Genomic DNA, 17,765 nt, shown 5'->3' with positions numbered 1-17,765 from the left:
GAAGAACACGAAAGTAGTTGCTCCTCAAGATATGCTGCTTCAGAAAGCATCTTGACTAATCTCACATTTCTGAGTGTCAGAAAATATTATTCAGGCATATTCATTATATAAGGTATGTCTGTGAGGAGGAACATGAAGGTATTACACCTGCTTCACCCATAATTTCTGCCAGCCTCACTTGCAGAAAGGTGGCTGCCTATAGCAAAAAAACCAAACAAACAAAAACACCACTCCTTCAGTATCAGTGAAGGCTTTGCTAACCATTTAGAAGCTTGATTTTCTATGAGGAACAATTCAACAAGGGTTGTGACTACAGGTGGTTCTCCAGTGAAGATTCACCTTTCTAGAAGAGGAATGAAGGTAGCATGCCCATATCCTCTTCACTCATATAACTTATTATGTGGAAGGAATGCCTGATGAGGGCCAAAATTACCTACAAAATATCAAATTAGCCCTCCACATGCCAGTCAACTTAACAACAGCGCTTTCTAGAACATTCATATCTATACCTTTCTTTCTGAACTATTAGCTAATAAATATTAAACATAGAAGTTTCATTTAGTACACTCACATCTATTTTATTTGAATGATGGCAAAAGTGCCACTTATATAGGTAAAAACACAGGTTAGAAGTAAATGTTTTATTCTTTCAACTAAATTCCAGTACTACAAGGGCAGTAAAACAATGATACACTGAAAAATTGCAGCAATAAACATTTGTTAAAGACTGATAGAATAAATAAAACCTACAAAAATGAGAACTTATATAAACCCATTCTTAACCCCCCAAAAATTCATGGAATACAAAAATGCCCTCCTTCACTATTTCACAGGCAGTACTGTGGGCTATTTGCTTAGAAGTTGTCCAGGGATTACATTCTAATTTAACTGTGAATACAACTTTGCAGTGCACAGTTATGAAAACCACACTAACTTCAGTCAGAAGTGTCATTCTACACTTTTATTTACACAACCAGTTAAGGGCAGAGTTCTAATACACCAGCTTTAATCCTTTTACTTTTCAAACTTATTAACAGAAGCCAAATTGTAATGATACAGCAAATGAGACCACTGGTATTAACAGGTAGCAAAGGTCCACATCCAGGTGGTACTGACATCAGGGAGCACTCCAAAACCAGTTGCTGCATAAGAGTGGTTGCCACTGACAAAAGCTTGAAATAACCAGTGTATACAGAGGAGGGGGGGGGAGAGGGAATATGGCATTGTTGCAAGTCTTTAAAGGACAGCTTGCAACAACAAAACAGGGTTTCAGGGCTGCCCACATATGCAGAAAACATGATTCATGAAACATCTGAAAAGGAAAAAAGAATCGAGTCAAGAAATAAGATAACCAAATAATTTACACAACCAAAACTCAGCAAGAAACCCAGTTAAAACTATATCCCTGTGAAGATCACTCCACTTTTGGGATCATTCCACTCTTATAAAGAAGAGTAGAGAAGTGAGAATTCCACTCCACCCCATTCTATCTACTTTATCAAGCCACCAAAATCTAACATCAAGGAAAATAGCTTAAAATACTTACAACTTGCAGGCTGTTCTCCATATCGTCGCATGATCTGATCATGCGTAAACTTCACAAATGCGTCATACTGTTCTGTGATCAAGGAATATTTAAAGTAAGGTACCATATATAAAAGTGCTTCTTTACAAGACAACACAAGGAAAAATATCCTTTAAACACTGCATCCAGAGATGAAATTCAATGTTTGCCATATGCAGATGAATATGCTACCTGAAACATGAATCTGGTTTTATTCCATGTGCCTTTAAAATTTGTTTTTGGGGTTCTGGTATAATTAAAGAAATGCAAAGCGAATGTCAAGGGGATGATGAATTGCCTTCCCTCATGAAAATAGACCACTGTCCCCCTGTTCTATCCATATTGTATTAGCTCTTTCAGTATCACGACTGAACAATTAAGCATTTTCTCCAGTCTAGGGCTGTGCATTTTGGATGACCTCAAAGGACCACAAGTGGGATAGCCTAGGGACATGCTGCAGTATTTTATTACCATTTTGGTTAGCACTGAAAATTATTTTCTTAATTATGCAGAAAAAGCTAATAGTATGCTACCAAGATTTACTAAAACATTTCTAGTAAAATGTAAGGAAACTTGCAGCATATAGTAACTGTTGTTATCTTAATATTTAGACAAATGCTTCTCAAAATGTGAGTTAACAGAGTGCTAACTGATACTTATAGTATCCCATCTTCTTCTCCATCATCAACACTAATTTGTCAAGCTAAGAAGTAAGCAATCTAGAAGCCACCAAATGTTAGCTAAGGACATTCAGAATTCCTGAACATTAATTTTTATTGTGGTTAAAACATCTAAAAAAATCTAAATGATTTCGAAGTTAAGCGGTGTAAATTAACCATGTTGTTCCTGCAAAGCAGAAAGATTATTTGAAACTAAAGTACAGAAATTGCCATTCAGAAATATGCAGTCATATAACTCATATCAACAAGCCAAGCAACAGGATGGAAAAAATAACAGCTGACATACATTTTGTTTTTATCATACCTGCAAGTTTCGTGGTCAAGATTTCTTCATACTCTTCACGAATTTTTTCTTCACGTTCTTTGAGCAAGCGTTCACAGATCATTCCAACTTGTCTGAGAGTAAAGAGGGGCTGTTCTTTTTTCAGTGGTGGTGACGCTGCAGATGAAGTACCTGTGAACAAATTATTTCCAGGGGTAACTCAATTATGCTTTAGAGCAGGGTGTCAAACTCGCATCGTCCCATGGCGTGTCACAACTTTTTCCCCCTTCGTTAAAATGGGGGTGGCCGCGGCCAGCACGTGACACATCCAGGCCGTGAGTTTGACAGCCCTGCTTTAAAACACTTCTAGAACAGTGATGGCTAACCCTTTTTGCCATCGCATGCCGGGGGTAGGGGGTCACGTGAGCCCCCACACCCATAATTCTATGCACCCTGCTCCAGTGCATATGCGTGTGACACCCCCCCCACGCTCCTGGCATGTGATGGCCCAGTAGGCCTGTTTTTCTCTCTCACCTGGCTCTAGAGCCCCTCTGAGTCTGGGGAGGGCAAAAATGGCCTTCCCCACACCCCCCCGGAGGTCCTCCGGAGGCCAGAAATGGCCCAATTACCAACTTCTGGTTGGACAGGAAGTGATATTTTTGCTGTCCCCAGCCTCCAGAGACTTCGTTTCTGGTCTCCGGAGGGCCTCCAGGGCGGTGGGAAAGGCAGTTTTCGCCCTCCTCAGACTCATAGAGAGGCTCTGGAGCCAGGTGTGAGAGAAAAACGGGTCTTCACCACCACCACCAAGACCCTCTGGAGGTAGGGAACAGCCTGTTTCCCTACTTCTGGTGGGCCCAGAAGGTCTGAAAATCAGCTGACCTCGCATGCCCTCTGATATGGCTACATGTGCCACACTTGCCATAGGTTCGCCATCACAGTTCTAGAAGATTAATTCAGATAACAGTTCACTTTAAAGTGCTTTGAGAATCAGATTACAACAATCATATAACTTAAAATTCTAATGAAAATGGCTGTATTTATAGCCCACTGGCTTCAGTACATTTTAAGTACAAGCTTCTGAATTAAATGTTGGCTATGTATTAAAATCAGTAATTATAACTATAGAGCCAACTTAGTGTAGTGGACAAGGCATCAGACTCGAAACTATGAAACCACGAGTTCTAGTCCTGCCTTTGACAGGAACCCAGCTGGATGATTGGGTCAGTCACTCTCAGCCTAGAAAGCAGCAGTGGTAAACTACCTCCAAAACCCCTTGCTCAGAAAAACTGCAGGGACTAGTTTAAGCAGTCACTAGTAGTAAAAAACTAACTTGAATGCTCACACACATAAAATTAGAACTACAGAAGTATGTTGCTGCAATATAAATATAAATTTTCCAAATAAATAAATAAAGGTTCATCAGATGTAGCAATGGTAGAAACCTCAAATTTCTACTCCCATTCAGATGTTTTATTTACAAATGGCTAAAAGTGAATGTGACCCAGAATTCTCATGAACTCCACTCCCCAGTGCACTTCCTGAAGATAAGGAAGGGGAGACAGATCTCATTAATTTTTCTTTCCCTTCACAGCCCCATTACTCCAGCTATATTAATTTTGTTAGATGTACATCCTGCCTTTTCTCTAGAAGCTTAAAAAGGCACACCATAGAGTAGATTTGAGCAAGCGGCTAGATCAAAGACAGCTTTGATGGGCAAGGGTGAACTAGAACATGGATCTTCCCAATCTTAACCTTGCACTGAAACAAACAAATTACATTGCTTCTCCTTGAACCATGATTAGGCAGTCTCATAGCAATGTTCCCAGGGACATGACAAAGAGCTTGAGAAATTAGCAAAATTTATTTTTTTTCTTTCCAGTGAGGCTTAGCATTGTTAAGAGTTCCCCTCAAAAAATGAAAGAAGATCAACTCAATGCGTTTCTGAACATAAAATATGGGTTATTCCAAGTCCATTTATCATGCAAAATTCAGTCAATAAAAGATGGGGAAAGGATATAACTACAATATTATAAACAGCTCATAATTTAAATATTACTCCCAAGAACCTAAATGTTGTAAAATTTTGAAGTCTTAAGTTGCACAATGTTAAGATAGGAGCTGTGAAGACTGGTGAGGAGCCTTCTCAGTGGTGCCCATGTCTTATGCATTGCTCTGCCTTCCAAGGTGATGATGTCCCCTACCTCCAGGCCCTCAAGATCTTTTTATTGCATGAATATGGAAACTGGTAATTCTTGGGTTTAATCAGATTTGTCGATGGTTTATATTGTTTTGCTTGTACTGTCAACTACCTCAAGCATGTAAATTGACAGACTAGAAGTAAAACAAATGAAAAAAGATCTCGTGTCTCTTTTCTCTTCACTGTACTAGCCTACCCGTACAAGTGTGTTCTGCAAGATCTCTAACCCAGAAAGGATGGGTCAAGCTGCTGGAACACCAAAACCTGTTCTGCAAGCAGTATCTATTCAGCTGGATAAACGCCATTAAATTTTAAGTTAAACTCATTCTAGTAATAATAATACATCACTGTGATTCTTTTGATTCTCTGTTTAGAGAAAAGCCACAATCTGACCCAAATTCAAATGCATTCTTATTCTAAAATCTTCACCTGGCAAAGCTGGTCCGGAAAGGAGAAATGCTTGTGACTGTGCATCAGTAGAACAACAAGGATCTGTCTGGTGAAAGTTTTCTAGATGTCTTCTCTTCTGCATGCGTTTGTATTCCTGTTTTATATTGTACAGAATTTGCTCTAGAAAAAAGAAATGTACTGAACATGATTATGAATTCTAACTCAGTCATTTCAAACAATTTAAATTAAGAGACAATAAATGAATGGCATTAAAGGTAGTGTCAATTGTTTCAGAAGTTCAACTTATCAACTAAACTTATCAACTAAAAATCATACAATTTCCAACCCCATTCACACCTTTCATATAGCTGCAAGATATAAATGGAGATAAAGAAAACAGTATTAAGCCCACTGATAATGTTCTCTGCTTTCCCCTAGAAAATAGCAAATAGCAGAACATAACCAATACCTATGTTTTCATTTCCACAACATAGCACTAGTGAAAACATAATTCATATATATTTCCAGATTTGAGACCAACAAAGGTATAAAACATACTTTTATTCCTACATGTATGTAATATTGTTCCACTAGATAACAACAACAACAACAGAGTTGGAAGGGACCTTGGAGGTCTTCTAGTCCAACCCCCTGCCTAGGCAGGAAACCCTACACCATTTCAGACAAATGGTTATCCAACGTTTTCTTAAAAACGTCCAGTGTTGGAGCATTTAAAACTTCTGCAGGCAAGTTGTTCCACTTATTGATTGTTCTGTCAGGAAATTTCTCCTTATTCTAAGTTGCTTCTCTCCTTGATTAGTTTCCTGCCTTCAGGTGCTTTGAAGAATAGCTTGACTCCCTCTTCTTTGTGGCAGCCCCTGAGATATTAGGACACTGCTATCATGTCTCCCCTAGTCCTTTTCATTAAACTAAACATACCCAGTTCCTGCAATCGTTTTAGCTTCCAGTCCCCTAATCATCTTTCTTGCTCTTCTCTGCACTCTTTCTAGAGTGTCAACATCTTTTTTACATCATGGCGACCAAAACTGAATGCAATATTCCAAGTGTAGCCTTACCAAGGCATTATAAAGTGGTATTAACACTTCACGTGTTCTTGAGTCTATCCCTCTGTTTATGTTGCCCAGAAGTGTGTTGGCTTTTTTGGCAGCTGCTGCATACGGCTGGTTCATATCTAAATGGTTGTCCACTAGGACTCCAAAATCCCTCACAGTTACTACTATTGAGCAAGGTACCACATATACAGTACCTATGCATTTGGTGTGGTTTTTTTTTGCCTAAACGTAGAACCTTACTTTTTTCACTGTTGAATTTCATTTTGCTGTATAGCGCTCAATGTTCAGGTCTGTCAAGATCCTTCTGTATCTTGAGCCTATCTTCTGTAGTGTTGGCTATTCCTGCCAGCTTGGTGCCATCTGCAAATTTGATGAGTTCCCCAACTATCCTCTTGTCCAAGTCATTGATGAAGATGTTGAAGAGTACTGGGCCTAAAACAGAGCCTTGGGGTACTCCACTGCATACTTCCCTCCATGTGGATGTAATTCCATTGAAGACTACACATTGAGTGCGGTTGGTCAGCCAGTTACGAATCCATCTGGTGGTGGTGCTGTCTAACCCACATTTTCCTACTTTATCTAGTAGTAGGTTATGGTTTACTTGTATTTTAAGATACATCCCAAGAAGAAGAATTGTTTAAAAAAATAAAAAAGGCTTATAAGGTTTGGTTAAATATTGCCTTTTTTCAGAAAACAAAAATATACTTAATACAATTTTAAAGATGGCAGTTGTCCTATATATAATTGCAAAAATATTCAATGCTCATCTTTGAATTTGAGCTGATTTATCTCCAAGTGGTTTCACTAGTGTTATAGAGTTCGTACTAGATTCATTGTTATTTACAAAAGAATTTTATATGGTAGCATTGAATATCATTGAATGTTGATGAATTTACATTAAATTTTTATCAAACACTAAAGATGCATTTTCACTATAAATGAGAATAAAATCTCCCTAATTAAAATATTGTGGTTTAAATTATCTGAATTTGAATAATTTAATTATTTAAGTGTATTGGATTAAATCCTCCCAACTTCCTTTATAAGACTATTGTTAAATGCTGCTAGATAACGAGCTTAAACAATATGGATGCTCCTGAAAATTTGCCACCAAAAGGGGACACATTAGGATTTTTCTAGGACTGGCAAAGCTAATGTCAGGAAGGCAAAAGGTTGAAATGAGTTGAGGTTGGTAAAGAATGCTGAGAACAATATTGAGGGCTTCCTGAATATATGGTGAAGAACCAAATTACTAAAGGAGACAAATGATCCTCTTAAAAAAATGTGTGGAAAGGAGAAACTACATACTACTCAATCTGACACCGATGTCTTTTCATATTTTTATTCAAAAATATCTCCCAATTTGCTAGTGACTCAATGAAATATGATGCAACATTGTTCCATTTCAATAATGTAAATATTGTTCCATCACAATAATGTAAACGGTACCACTTCCACATTATGCCTATTATTTTGCCTTCTATAACCTCATTCCCTTTGACCCATAAATAACTTGACATTTTCAATGTATGTTACACTATTATTAAAAGTGCCATTATTATTTAGTAATCAGTGGACATGTAGCAACAAGACATATTAGTTCTTCACGACAATCAAGTGCTCTTCCAGGTATAGCATCCTTCATACTGAGTATTCCTGCTTCAAGCAGTATACATAGAACTGACTTTGCGAGGTGCTAGCGAGGTGCATGCTCATGTCGAGCATGCTAGCAGAATAGCCAGCATTTTGTTTAGTAAGGATTTTACTTTTTAAGAAAAAAGAGAAAAATCTAGGAAAAGGATTATTATCATTCAATTAGATATTAGATATATAATTTTACTTTTGGAATAAAATAAATATCAAAGAGGATATTTAAAATATTCTGTATCATTCCAATTTTACTATATGTGCTGCCAAAGCGAGCACAGGTTATTTAAAATATTTTATGGAGGCTTAAACTGGTAAAAAAAAATCAATTGAGATGCTTTTTTAAATTGACACTAGAAGTATGGTATATGTCATGTAATAAAGGAAAATATTGGATCAGCACGTCAATAATATTTCTAACTTAACTTTACTATTTTTTAATTGTGAAGTACAAGGCTTTTAGCTTTTCAAATAAGGCACCATCAATATTGGGATACAAAGTACTAGGTGACTATTACTCAACCAAACCAAGTTTTAAAATGTTGTTGCAAAAGCAGTTTACTGGAACAATGTACTAAGACTTGGGCTCATATGACTACATAGGTTGCCAGAAGTATTTCTGAATAGAAGCCAAGTCCATTAACACTGGATCTTGGCAGTAATTATTACAATGTTCTAAATATGTCCTATGATGGTTCAGTCATACATTTAAGTCATCAAATAATGAACAGACTTATGTGAACTAGTTTAAAATAGTGCTCACTAGGTAATTTAAATGTTCAAAGTCAAGCAACTGTGAAAATTTTTGAAATAGGTATATTGTAAATAAATGTAAGCCTCCATCTAATAATTTAACAACTTTATACTGCACAATATGGTTCTAGTTAAAATTGATGTATCAAGAGTGTGCGAAGCCAAAATTCTCTTCTTGAACTTATTTATACAAGAAATTATACTTCTAGATATATTTTTTTAAGTTCCTGAGTAAATCATGGGACTCTTCCAGGTATATACTACACATATGATTGTACTTGCAAAATAATTAGTACTGTATTATAAAGTTTAGTCTGAAATGGAACCACATGATGGAGTATGTATGCTTGTATGTATGTAAACAGAATTCAGGAAACTCGAATTTAAATCCCTACTCAGCTATGATGTTCACTTGATGGCTTTGCACTGATCATTTCTCAGTATAATCCAACCTTTCAAAGTTGTTGATGGCAGCATAGCACACCTCTATTTTGACCTTGTGGGGAAAGGTACTGTAAAAGTATAATAAATAAAAACACTGTCTTGAGTTTGATTAGGTGGCCTTACAAATGCAGCAAAATAAATACATTATTAGTGAATTTACATAATAAGAAGTTACCACCTGGAATGGTACTGTTTTTACTTTTATGGAGGGGGGGGGGACTGGCTATTGCTTCTTCTGGATGTTTCCCTTGGGAATTTAATTCTTTTTTTCTGTATGGTTCTGTATGCTAAGTTGCCAAGAGTCACCATAAGTAATTTGAAAAATCAATTGATAGATGTATTTGTGCAGTAACTAAAAATCAAGTACAATTTGAAGAGCTTCTTCCTTTTTATACAGTCCAATTAGCCAAAGCATAATTATAATTTCCAAACTGAGGAAAAATTGTAGTTTGCTAACAGAGAAAATATTTTTTATTTGTGTACAATGTCAATGCACAACCCATTGAACCAAAGCCTCGGTCTGAAAAAAGCTTAAGATACGAAGTTCCTGTAAATGATGACAAATGTCAGACAGAAAATCAATATGAAGCAGAATAGAGCCTGATGGGTATTAATAAAGTTGTTCAATCAAAAATTTAAAATTACCAGTATATGCAATATTCACACTAAAACTGTCCTTTCTCCCCTTCGTTCATTACTATCTTTATTTAGCTAATATATACTCAAGTATATTTACAGAATCACAACTTCAAAGTTAGATTTTTATCCCTTATTTATTAATTTGGAAAGTTTTATTTTTAAACAGAAAAATTCAAAGGCCTTAATCCTAGAGGGCTATAGCGGAAAAGACAAATTACAAATATAACCAGTAATTTCAAAATATATTCCAAAAACTGGAACTTTTCTATTATTATAGAACATTTTTCCATGAATTTTTAAGAAATGCAACATTTCAAAAAACAAGACAAGTGTAGTGGTATCCAGTTAAATAAAAAAATATTTACTTGTCAATATCACTTTATATATTTACCAGGGGATATTTCAGATATGCAAATAATAGTTTCAATTACTTTAGCATGTAATCCTATATTGTACATATAGGTTAGTCTTACTGCGTTAAATAACTTAGCTGTAGGTAAATATGCATAAAAATGTAATATAATTCACTGCATATTTTTCCATAGACATCATTTTAAAGAAAATCTTACAACTGGGAATTGTAAGCTATTTTATTGTCTACAAAAACTGCATTGATCATTTTAAAACTGGCCTATTTTATGGGGGGAGGATACTTGTGCTATTTATTTAAGTGACGTATTATAAATCATTAAATTAGAACTCCCAGCATTCCACACTTTTGGCAATGCTGCCTGGATATTCTAGTTGTAGTTAACTGAATCTATAGACGCTGTCTTGAAAATCAACATGTGATACAGAATTTTTCTAAAATGTTTAATGAAATATCAACTGCAGCTACTACAAATAGTAATACAAAGAGTGGCACCTGTGTTGTGTGTGACATCTGTTTTCTATCAACTGTCCCCATAATAAAAATATACAGCTATCAACAAACTGAAATATACCAAAGTCATTCTGCAGCATCTATCATTCCTCACAGAATATCAAGTTATCAGAAAGTAGTAGTAACATTAAAGCCATGCTACAACAGATTCATCACCAAAGGATACCACACATTTCTTTAAAAATCTATACAATACTCACTGAAAATTGTAAACGCAAATGTTGACACACCACAATTAACAATTAAAGTATTTCTAGTGATGCTATAAGTAGTAGAATGCTTCACTGGGTATGGGTTAGACTAGATAACCACAAGACCCCGCCAACTTGTTCAGTCTATGATTCTTATGATTCATTAGTCAGTAACACTGTTATTCTTCCACAGCAAAGATGTTTCAGGTGAAAATTCCCTGTAAGATAGGTTCAACCAAAAGAGAATGGACATTTCAAAGCTGCTCAGTAAGTTTTCATAGTAGTAGAGCAGAGGGGCTTGTATTTGGCTTTCCCTAGCTTTACCCAACAAACTATACTAGTTCTCATTAGTTTAAGTATGCTTATCTTTATTTGATTAGATTGTTACATCATAATAGATTTTTTTAACATGATGCAAGCATTTTTATAGGCAGAAATGCAAGTTTTAATACAATGAAAATGTAATTCATATATTGTGAACACATACTTCAAAGGAACATACCTGTGACAGATTTCATACAATTACACAATTATGTGCATGTCTGTGGAATTATTGATCTCCTGTCTTAATTAGTATCTTAGAAACCTCATTATTAAATATTTAAATACAAGGCTGTTTCTGCACAATTAACCTGTCTATATTCTATTTTAAATGGAATTGCCTAGCTTAGCCAACCATCCATTTATACCTTTCAACAGCATTTATTCTTTAATAGGTTTTTCCAGGAGCTCCTTATGTTTCAAAAGTGTATTTTCCAATGACTGCAAGCTGTTTAATGACTTGAGATGCCTAGCTGTCCACTGCACTGAATCAATTTTAAACCCCTACTTACATTAAATATTCATTAAGATGATTATTTCTTTCTACTTTCAGTGAAGTCATCCACTTTATGTGGTAATAAACAGTTGGCTGCATTTAGTTTTAACAATGGTTACTTTATAACAATGATGAAGATACATAATTTGTCCCACTGACTAAAAGCTGCTCACTCAGCTTATTCCAAATATTCCAACATTTCTAGCATCCCATTAAAATCAGCAGTAGCACTAAATAAATGCTCACTACCATATCATCTAACCCTTTCCTTCAAATGTCAAGGAAGAATCAAATTATTTGCTTGCAGAATGTTGAAAGTAGGATAAAGTTCACACATGAGTTTAGGGCTTATCTAATTTATAGACCATGGTATTAATATTTCAGATTGTAACCTGTAGTCTCAGGAGAAAAGATGAATATTGTAACCTCTGACCTTGTAACAATTAAAATTTCCATTAAGAAAGCATCCTTCAAAATCAAAGACATTTCCAAGGTTTAAAGCTCATTTCAAAAGAATTTTCTATGTAATCATATTTGTACAGGGTCATTCCTTACTAATATGTCAATGCCATCTATTTCAACCTAGCTTACGAACTGATCCAAAATCAACATTCCCAACAGACATACACTTTTAGATAATTATGGAATGAGAATTGTAGCAATGAGTGAGAAGGGGAAAAAAAGCCTTTGCTTAAAAACCAGGAAATATTAAAACAATACTATAGAAAAGGCTAGTTACAGTCATGAGAAACCACACTGTGAGGTAATCCCTACCATCAGAGACAACCCAGCAAGGCTTGATGTTGCCACTAATTTGTCTTTGTGAGAGGAGCCAAGATACAACCCACCTTTATCGTATCGTTTACCCCATACGTACAACCTTATTTGCTGCTACTCTAAACACACCCTTTTTTATAAACCCATTATCATTAAGCTTCAGGAATCGTGGGCACTCTTAGCCTTAAAATCCCAAGCGGTTTTAAAGAGGAAGGAAGGGGAAAAGAAAAGAAGAAAAGAAAAGCAGCTGTCTCTCGTCTTGCAAGGCGGGTCGGCCTTTTCCCAAACGGCCTCGAATGGGGGGATTGATGGCAGACCCCGACCAGATCCGCCCCTCCTGCGCTACGAGGCTCGGGGAAATCGGCCCCACCGCCGTCTATAAACTCAGGCAAAGGAGCTTACATTACTCCCCGGAGTTAATGGCTTCAAGCAAACCGATCGATCGATCGGCCGCTCCGGGAGGGGATCCAAGAAGGGCAGAGAGACCGAGGGGGGGGAAGGAGGAAGAGGAGGAGGAGGAGAAAGGGGGCTGCTGCATTCGAGCCTTCTCGGCCGAGGAGAGAACCGCCTCTCCCTCGCGATAACTCCCCAGTTCCTCTTTCTCGCCGCCGCACCAATACCTCTCGCACCGCCCAGGCCGGCCTTTTCCCAAAGGGAAGGGGGGGCGGCGACGGCAAAGGTGCGGTGGGAAGCGTATCCCCCCCCACTTCATAGCCCTTCCCCCCCCCTCGCTCGCTCCCAGCCCGGCTCAGAAAGAAAGGCCGGCAGTCCTCTTCCTCCCCCCACCCGCCTCCCGTCCCCTCGCAGCCCAGGACAAACCCCTTCGGGGGCCTCTCCCGTATTTGCCACTTCCCCACCCCCACCGCGGGGAGGGCGGCCATTTCCATTGTGCCGACACCGCGGCGAAAGAAAAAAAAAACAGAAAAGAAAAAAAAAAAGAGGTGGGGGAGAAAGAGAGGCGACGGCTTCTGTGGGACCAAGACAACCGTTCGGAGGGGAAGGAGAGGCGGCGGCGACCGTCGCTCTTCCGAGGCTTCAGAGGAGCCCAAGACTGTCTCTGTCGTCCCCCTCGCCCAACGTTCCTTCCCCGGCCCCACCCAGCCCCCCCCCCCGCTCTCCCTCCCCCCCGCTTTTTTTTTACCTGTGGTGAGGCGAGTGGACACTTCCCCGAAGGGCGAAGGCTCCATGCGCAGGTATTTCTGCGGGGACGAGGCAAAAGAGGCCGAAGAGGAAGAGGCGGCGGCCGCCGAGGCGGACAATGGAGTGCAACGCCGTCGTTTTGGCGAGGCCGGGCTCAGCAAAGGGTCGAACTCGAGAGTCCGTTTTAAGGTCGCGCCGCACGCCATGGCCGAGGAGGGCGGAGGGGGAGGGCGGAGGAAGAGGAGGAAGAAGGGGCTCAGCAGCTGAGCCGGCCGGGCCTTTCGCACCGAAGGAGCGGCCAGAAGGACTGACACGGGAGGCGAGGAAGAGGGGAGCTTCCCGAGCTGCCGCGTCTTGTCAAACGCCCGGTCGCCACCGCTCTACGCCGCTTCGGCTTTCTCCTGCCGGCCGCCGGCTCCGCCTGCGTCTCCAGGGAGCGGCCCGGAGCTTTGGGCCCGGCTCGGCTGGACTTATAGGCTCCGCCCGCGGCAAATCCGCCCCGGGTCGTATCCGGGAGGGTGTCTAGGCCGGTGGGGGCGGCTTGACGGGAGGCTACCCGGCCTGGAGCCGCCGATGAAGAGCGATGACTGCGGCGGTGGCCGTCGTGCGTCTCTCTGTGACTCTTCCACACCAGCAATATGGCGTCAATAACAACGCCGCTGATTCAAAAACCAGCTCTCGCCAGTGCGCTTGCGCGGCGTGGAGGAGGTGGCCGGCCTAAAGGATCAGGGGAGTTGTGGTTTATTTGGGGCCGTTTTTTCGCCCTCGTCGTAAAGACGCTGGAGGGAAGCAGGAACCACAATACCCACAGTACATTGCGTGAAGGAATCGACTTCCGGGGTGGAATTTAAATCCCTACAGAGGCGCCTGGATATTAGGAACGAAAGTGTTTTTTTAACGTTGGGAGTAAAATAATACGGGAAGAGCTTAGTTTGTGGAAATTTTAAAAGGCCGATGACATGTAAAAACGGGTTTTATGTTTGGCGAAGAGAGTCTCTTTTTCAAGTTGCTTCCGAAGCAAATTATAGATTTTGGAAGAAAAAAAAGTCCTAAAATAAATATTTGTTTTATAATATACGCGTAGAATTATTGGTGATTTAATTCGGGGCTTTTTTTAAGCTAAGCTACTCATCAAGCAATATTATTTCTGAAGAGCTTTACAGTTATGGTTACACTTTGTATTAAAGTAAGAACATAAAGTAAGATTATAACTAAAAAAAGAATGTTAGATTTTTCTGATATTTTTTTCAGTCCAGGAACTGTAGTTGGCCTAGGGCCTCTAAATCAGTTTTTACTATGCAGTGACCTCCCAACTATGCTCGGTGAACTCATGGTTGAAATTTTGAGTAGTTAAAATATGGAAGTAATTAGTCTTATAGTATTCCATAGAGAAACAATGTTTGTGTCTTGAATGCATTAATACGAATTTATGTGAAAATTATTTTCTAGTGCCTCGTGAACCTACCATTGTGAAGTATGTATTCAATTGATACATGTTGTGGCTCCAGCCCCCCACCCCACCCCAGGCCTGGCCACCTGCCAGTGAGTGACTCAGAGTGTGGAGGAAGGGCCGTCACGGCTCCCTTCTGCAGGGCCGGCCTCTCTGGCTCAGCTCCAGGAGCCAGAGGCAGGCCAGGTGGAAGAAATAACGAGGCTTCTGTCTCCTGTATCTCCTCCCACCCAGGCAATGCTCCCAGACCCAGCTGAGGACAATCAGTCCTGGTTGGACCCTAGGTTTCGTAGATTGGAGAGGTGGGAACAACAGAAGCAGGGGCGGGGCAGGCCTAGGAAGTGCTGAATCAAGGAGCCACACCCCACAGGGTATAAAAGCAGCAGGGGCTGCTATACTACTCCGTGGCAAACAAATCAACTGCTTAGAGAACTTGAGCTGAAGTACTGTTTGTTCCTGGTTGACTCGCCAGCATCAAGAAAAGATAACAGAGAAACTTGGCAGACACTCTCTAGTTTGCTGCCAGAGCTGATAGCTGCCGTGGACTGAATTGCTGGCTAATTAAGTCATCGCTCGTGCCTCCCGGACTGGCTATTCCCTAAACAATCCTCAGTTTTTAAAAAACCTTGATTGATAGTTCAGCCCAGTTTGTCTTTAATGATCTATCATTAAAGATACAAACGTGGCACTGTGGACAGTAATTCACATGTCACACTAAGATGGGTCATGTAGGTCCCGGACAGATAGGCTTATTATTTGACTTGGCTTCTCAATCAAGTAAACATGGCAGGAGAGAGTGACAAACCAATTCCTCATTGTTGCCAAGATAAAGACATGACTGTAGACACCAGAGGTCAAACTTGATACAAGAAGCAGTAGTAGCATTGGCTGGGTTTGTACTAAACTACATTACTGTTAAACATCATTAGCCAATTTGGAGTAGTGATTAAAACACCAGGCTAGAAACTGGGAGACCATGAGTTCTAGTCCTGTCTTGGACACAAAGCCAACTGGGTGATCTTGGGCCAGTCACTTTCTCTCACCCTAGAAAGGAGGCAATGTTAATCCACTTCTGAAAAACCTTGCCAAAAAAACTCCAGGGATACAACCAGGAAGTCTCTAAGAATTGGTCATGATTGAATGGAATAAAACAAATGTTTACTGAACTAATCCAGTTGCCTAGATTCATACAATATACTGTGTATTAAATACATTGGCTGAGTTTTTACAAGATACTGAGTTATAAATTAGCCACATCTGAGCCTGGAATACTGTTATATATATAATTTTGCCTGAGCTTATTCCTAAACGTGTCTACCATTCCTGTCCTATTGTTTCCTTTCATTCTATCCAATTAATATAGTTATTACTTATATATATGCTTATATATTATATAATTATTTTCATGATTATGCTTATATATACTGTTGTGACAAAATAAATAAATAAATAAAATAAATAAAATCTTTTTAATGTAAATGATAAAGATACTCTTGTAGTTATGTGACTGGCCCAAAGTCAGCCAAAGGGCTTTGTGTTGCAAACAGGACTAGAACTCATTATCTTCCAGTTTTTAGCCTGATGCTGCTACTTGCTTTTTCTGATTCTTCTATGCTTGCAGATTGCCTATGTTTGAAGAACCCATTGGTATTTCTCTCGCATTTATGAGATGAGGACTTGTTTTTGAGGACATCTAGGAAATAAATGAAAATTGCAGTGTAAGGGCTAAGACTGACATCTCAGGGTTTTTTAATTTCTTCCAAACTATGTGCTGACCACATTTGTGATGTAGCTTCACCTGTTTTGCATTCTGAATTCCTCCCTTCCAACTCTTAAGTCCATACTTTGGTTTCCAAAGTATTGCCCACCTGTTTCTAGGTGAAAAGTTAGTTTGAATTGGACAGGAAGATAATATTTTTAGAAACTGCTGACTCCATATGTTTAGTACTGAATTATGCCAAGTTTTTGTTTTTGTGTGAAAAGAGCCCAAAGACACGGTCTGTTCTCTACTCTGTAAAATGTAAATTTTTTTAAAAACAATGTTATTTCATAATCAAATTATGGATACATTTGTTACATCCAAGGACTAGAGGGTGCAACATACCCACAAATTTGCAGATGTTAGGAACATGAACACTGTATCCTTTTGAATCTGTTCATGTTTCCTTTAGCTATATGGGACATCAAAATGTCTGGTATTGAGACATTTTGATAGAAGCAGAACAACATGAACATTTATTTATTCATCAAATTTGTATAGCCACCCATCTCACAAAATGCTACTCTGGAATACAAATTATGGCCAAGAAAGCATTATCATGAAACCTAATTCAGCTAAAGACAGGCAATTTCCATCTTTCCATTTGTTTAATATCCTAAAAACATCTAGGAATAGACATTTAAAAAAATGACAATGCTATTACAAATAGTGCCAATAATGATTTTCTGTGCATTTATTTATAACTCATATTTATATCTGTAATTAAATGCAAATGGCAGTGTTTCAGATGGAATATATCAATACTTTTTTGAAGTATAAAACATTTGCAACAATATTTTAAAATACAAAGAAGTGTGAAAACTGAATATTGTAAAAAAGATTTTTAAAATACTGGTAAATGTACACATTTTTCATTAACAAACATTTGAACTTAGTCTCATAAGCCTCTCTTAAAGCACTTGGAGTTCTATATAAACATGGCAGAATTCCTGACACAAAAGCTTTTAGTGTCAGATATGACAGGAAGTTGTGTAATTAGCTTGTGTATGCATTCTGGATTAGAACAGACTTGCTTATATTGTATAATAGGATACTTCACAGCAACCTTTACTATAACACAGAATTTTAAAGTATATCG

At 38.8% G+C, this 17,765-nt stretch overlaps 1 protein-coding gene across 1 annotated transcript; it reads right to left on the bottom strand.

Moving 5' to 3' along the window:
* Positions 1-626: 626 nt before the first annotated feature.
* On the bottom strand, positions 627-14,186 carry AKIRIN2 (akirin 2). Its single transcript, XM_058175397.1, has 5 exons — positions 13,459-14,186; positions 5,133-5,273; positions 2,549-2,698; positions 1,547-1,618; positions 627-1,312 (listed from the first exon to the last, which is right to left on the bottom strand). The coding sequence occupies exons 1-5, from the start codon at positions 13,661-13,663 to the stop codon at positions 1,302-1,304; spliced, it is 579 nt and encodes a 192-aa protein (XP_058031380.1). The 5' UTR covers positions 13,664-14,186; the 3' UTR covers positions 627-1,301.
* Between the last annotated feature and the right edge of the window lie 3,579 nt (positions 14,187-17,765).

Source organism: Ahaetulla prasina, chromosome 1, assembly GCF_028640845.1.
Source record: "Ahaetulla prasina isolate Xishuangbanna chromosome 1, ASM2864084v1, whole genome shotgun sequence".
NCBI classification, from domain to species: Eukaryota; Metazoa; Chordata; class Lepidosauria; order Squamata; family Colubridae; genus Ahaetulla; species Ahaetulla prasina.
The sequence above is the reverse complement of the archived record's forward strand: the minus strand, read 5'-3'. Positions and strand labels throughout refer to the sequence as shown.

What these genes read in the sequence shown, in the direction of transcription:
- AKIRIN2 (XM_058175397.1), bottom strand. Translation starts at nt 13,663, where the DNA reads ATGGCGTGCGGCGCGACCTTAAAACGGACTCTCGAGTTCGACCCTTTG. An exon ending in GTCCACTCGCCTCACCACAG is followed by an intron (nt 5,274 to 13,458) that starts GTAAAAAAAAAG and finishes TCTTTTTTCTAG; the next exon opens with AGCAAATTCTGTACAATATA. An exon ending in CTTGACCACGAAACTTGCAG is followed by an intron (nt 1,619 to 2,548) that starts GTATGATAAAAA and finishes CCTTGATCACAG; the next exon opens with AACAGTATGACGCATTTGTG.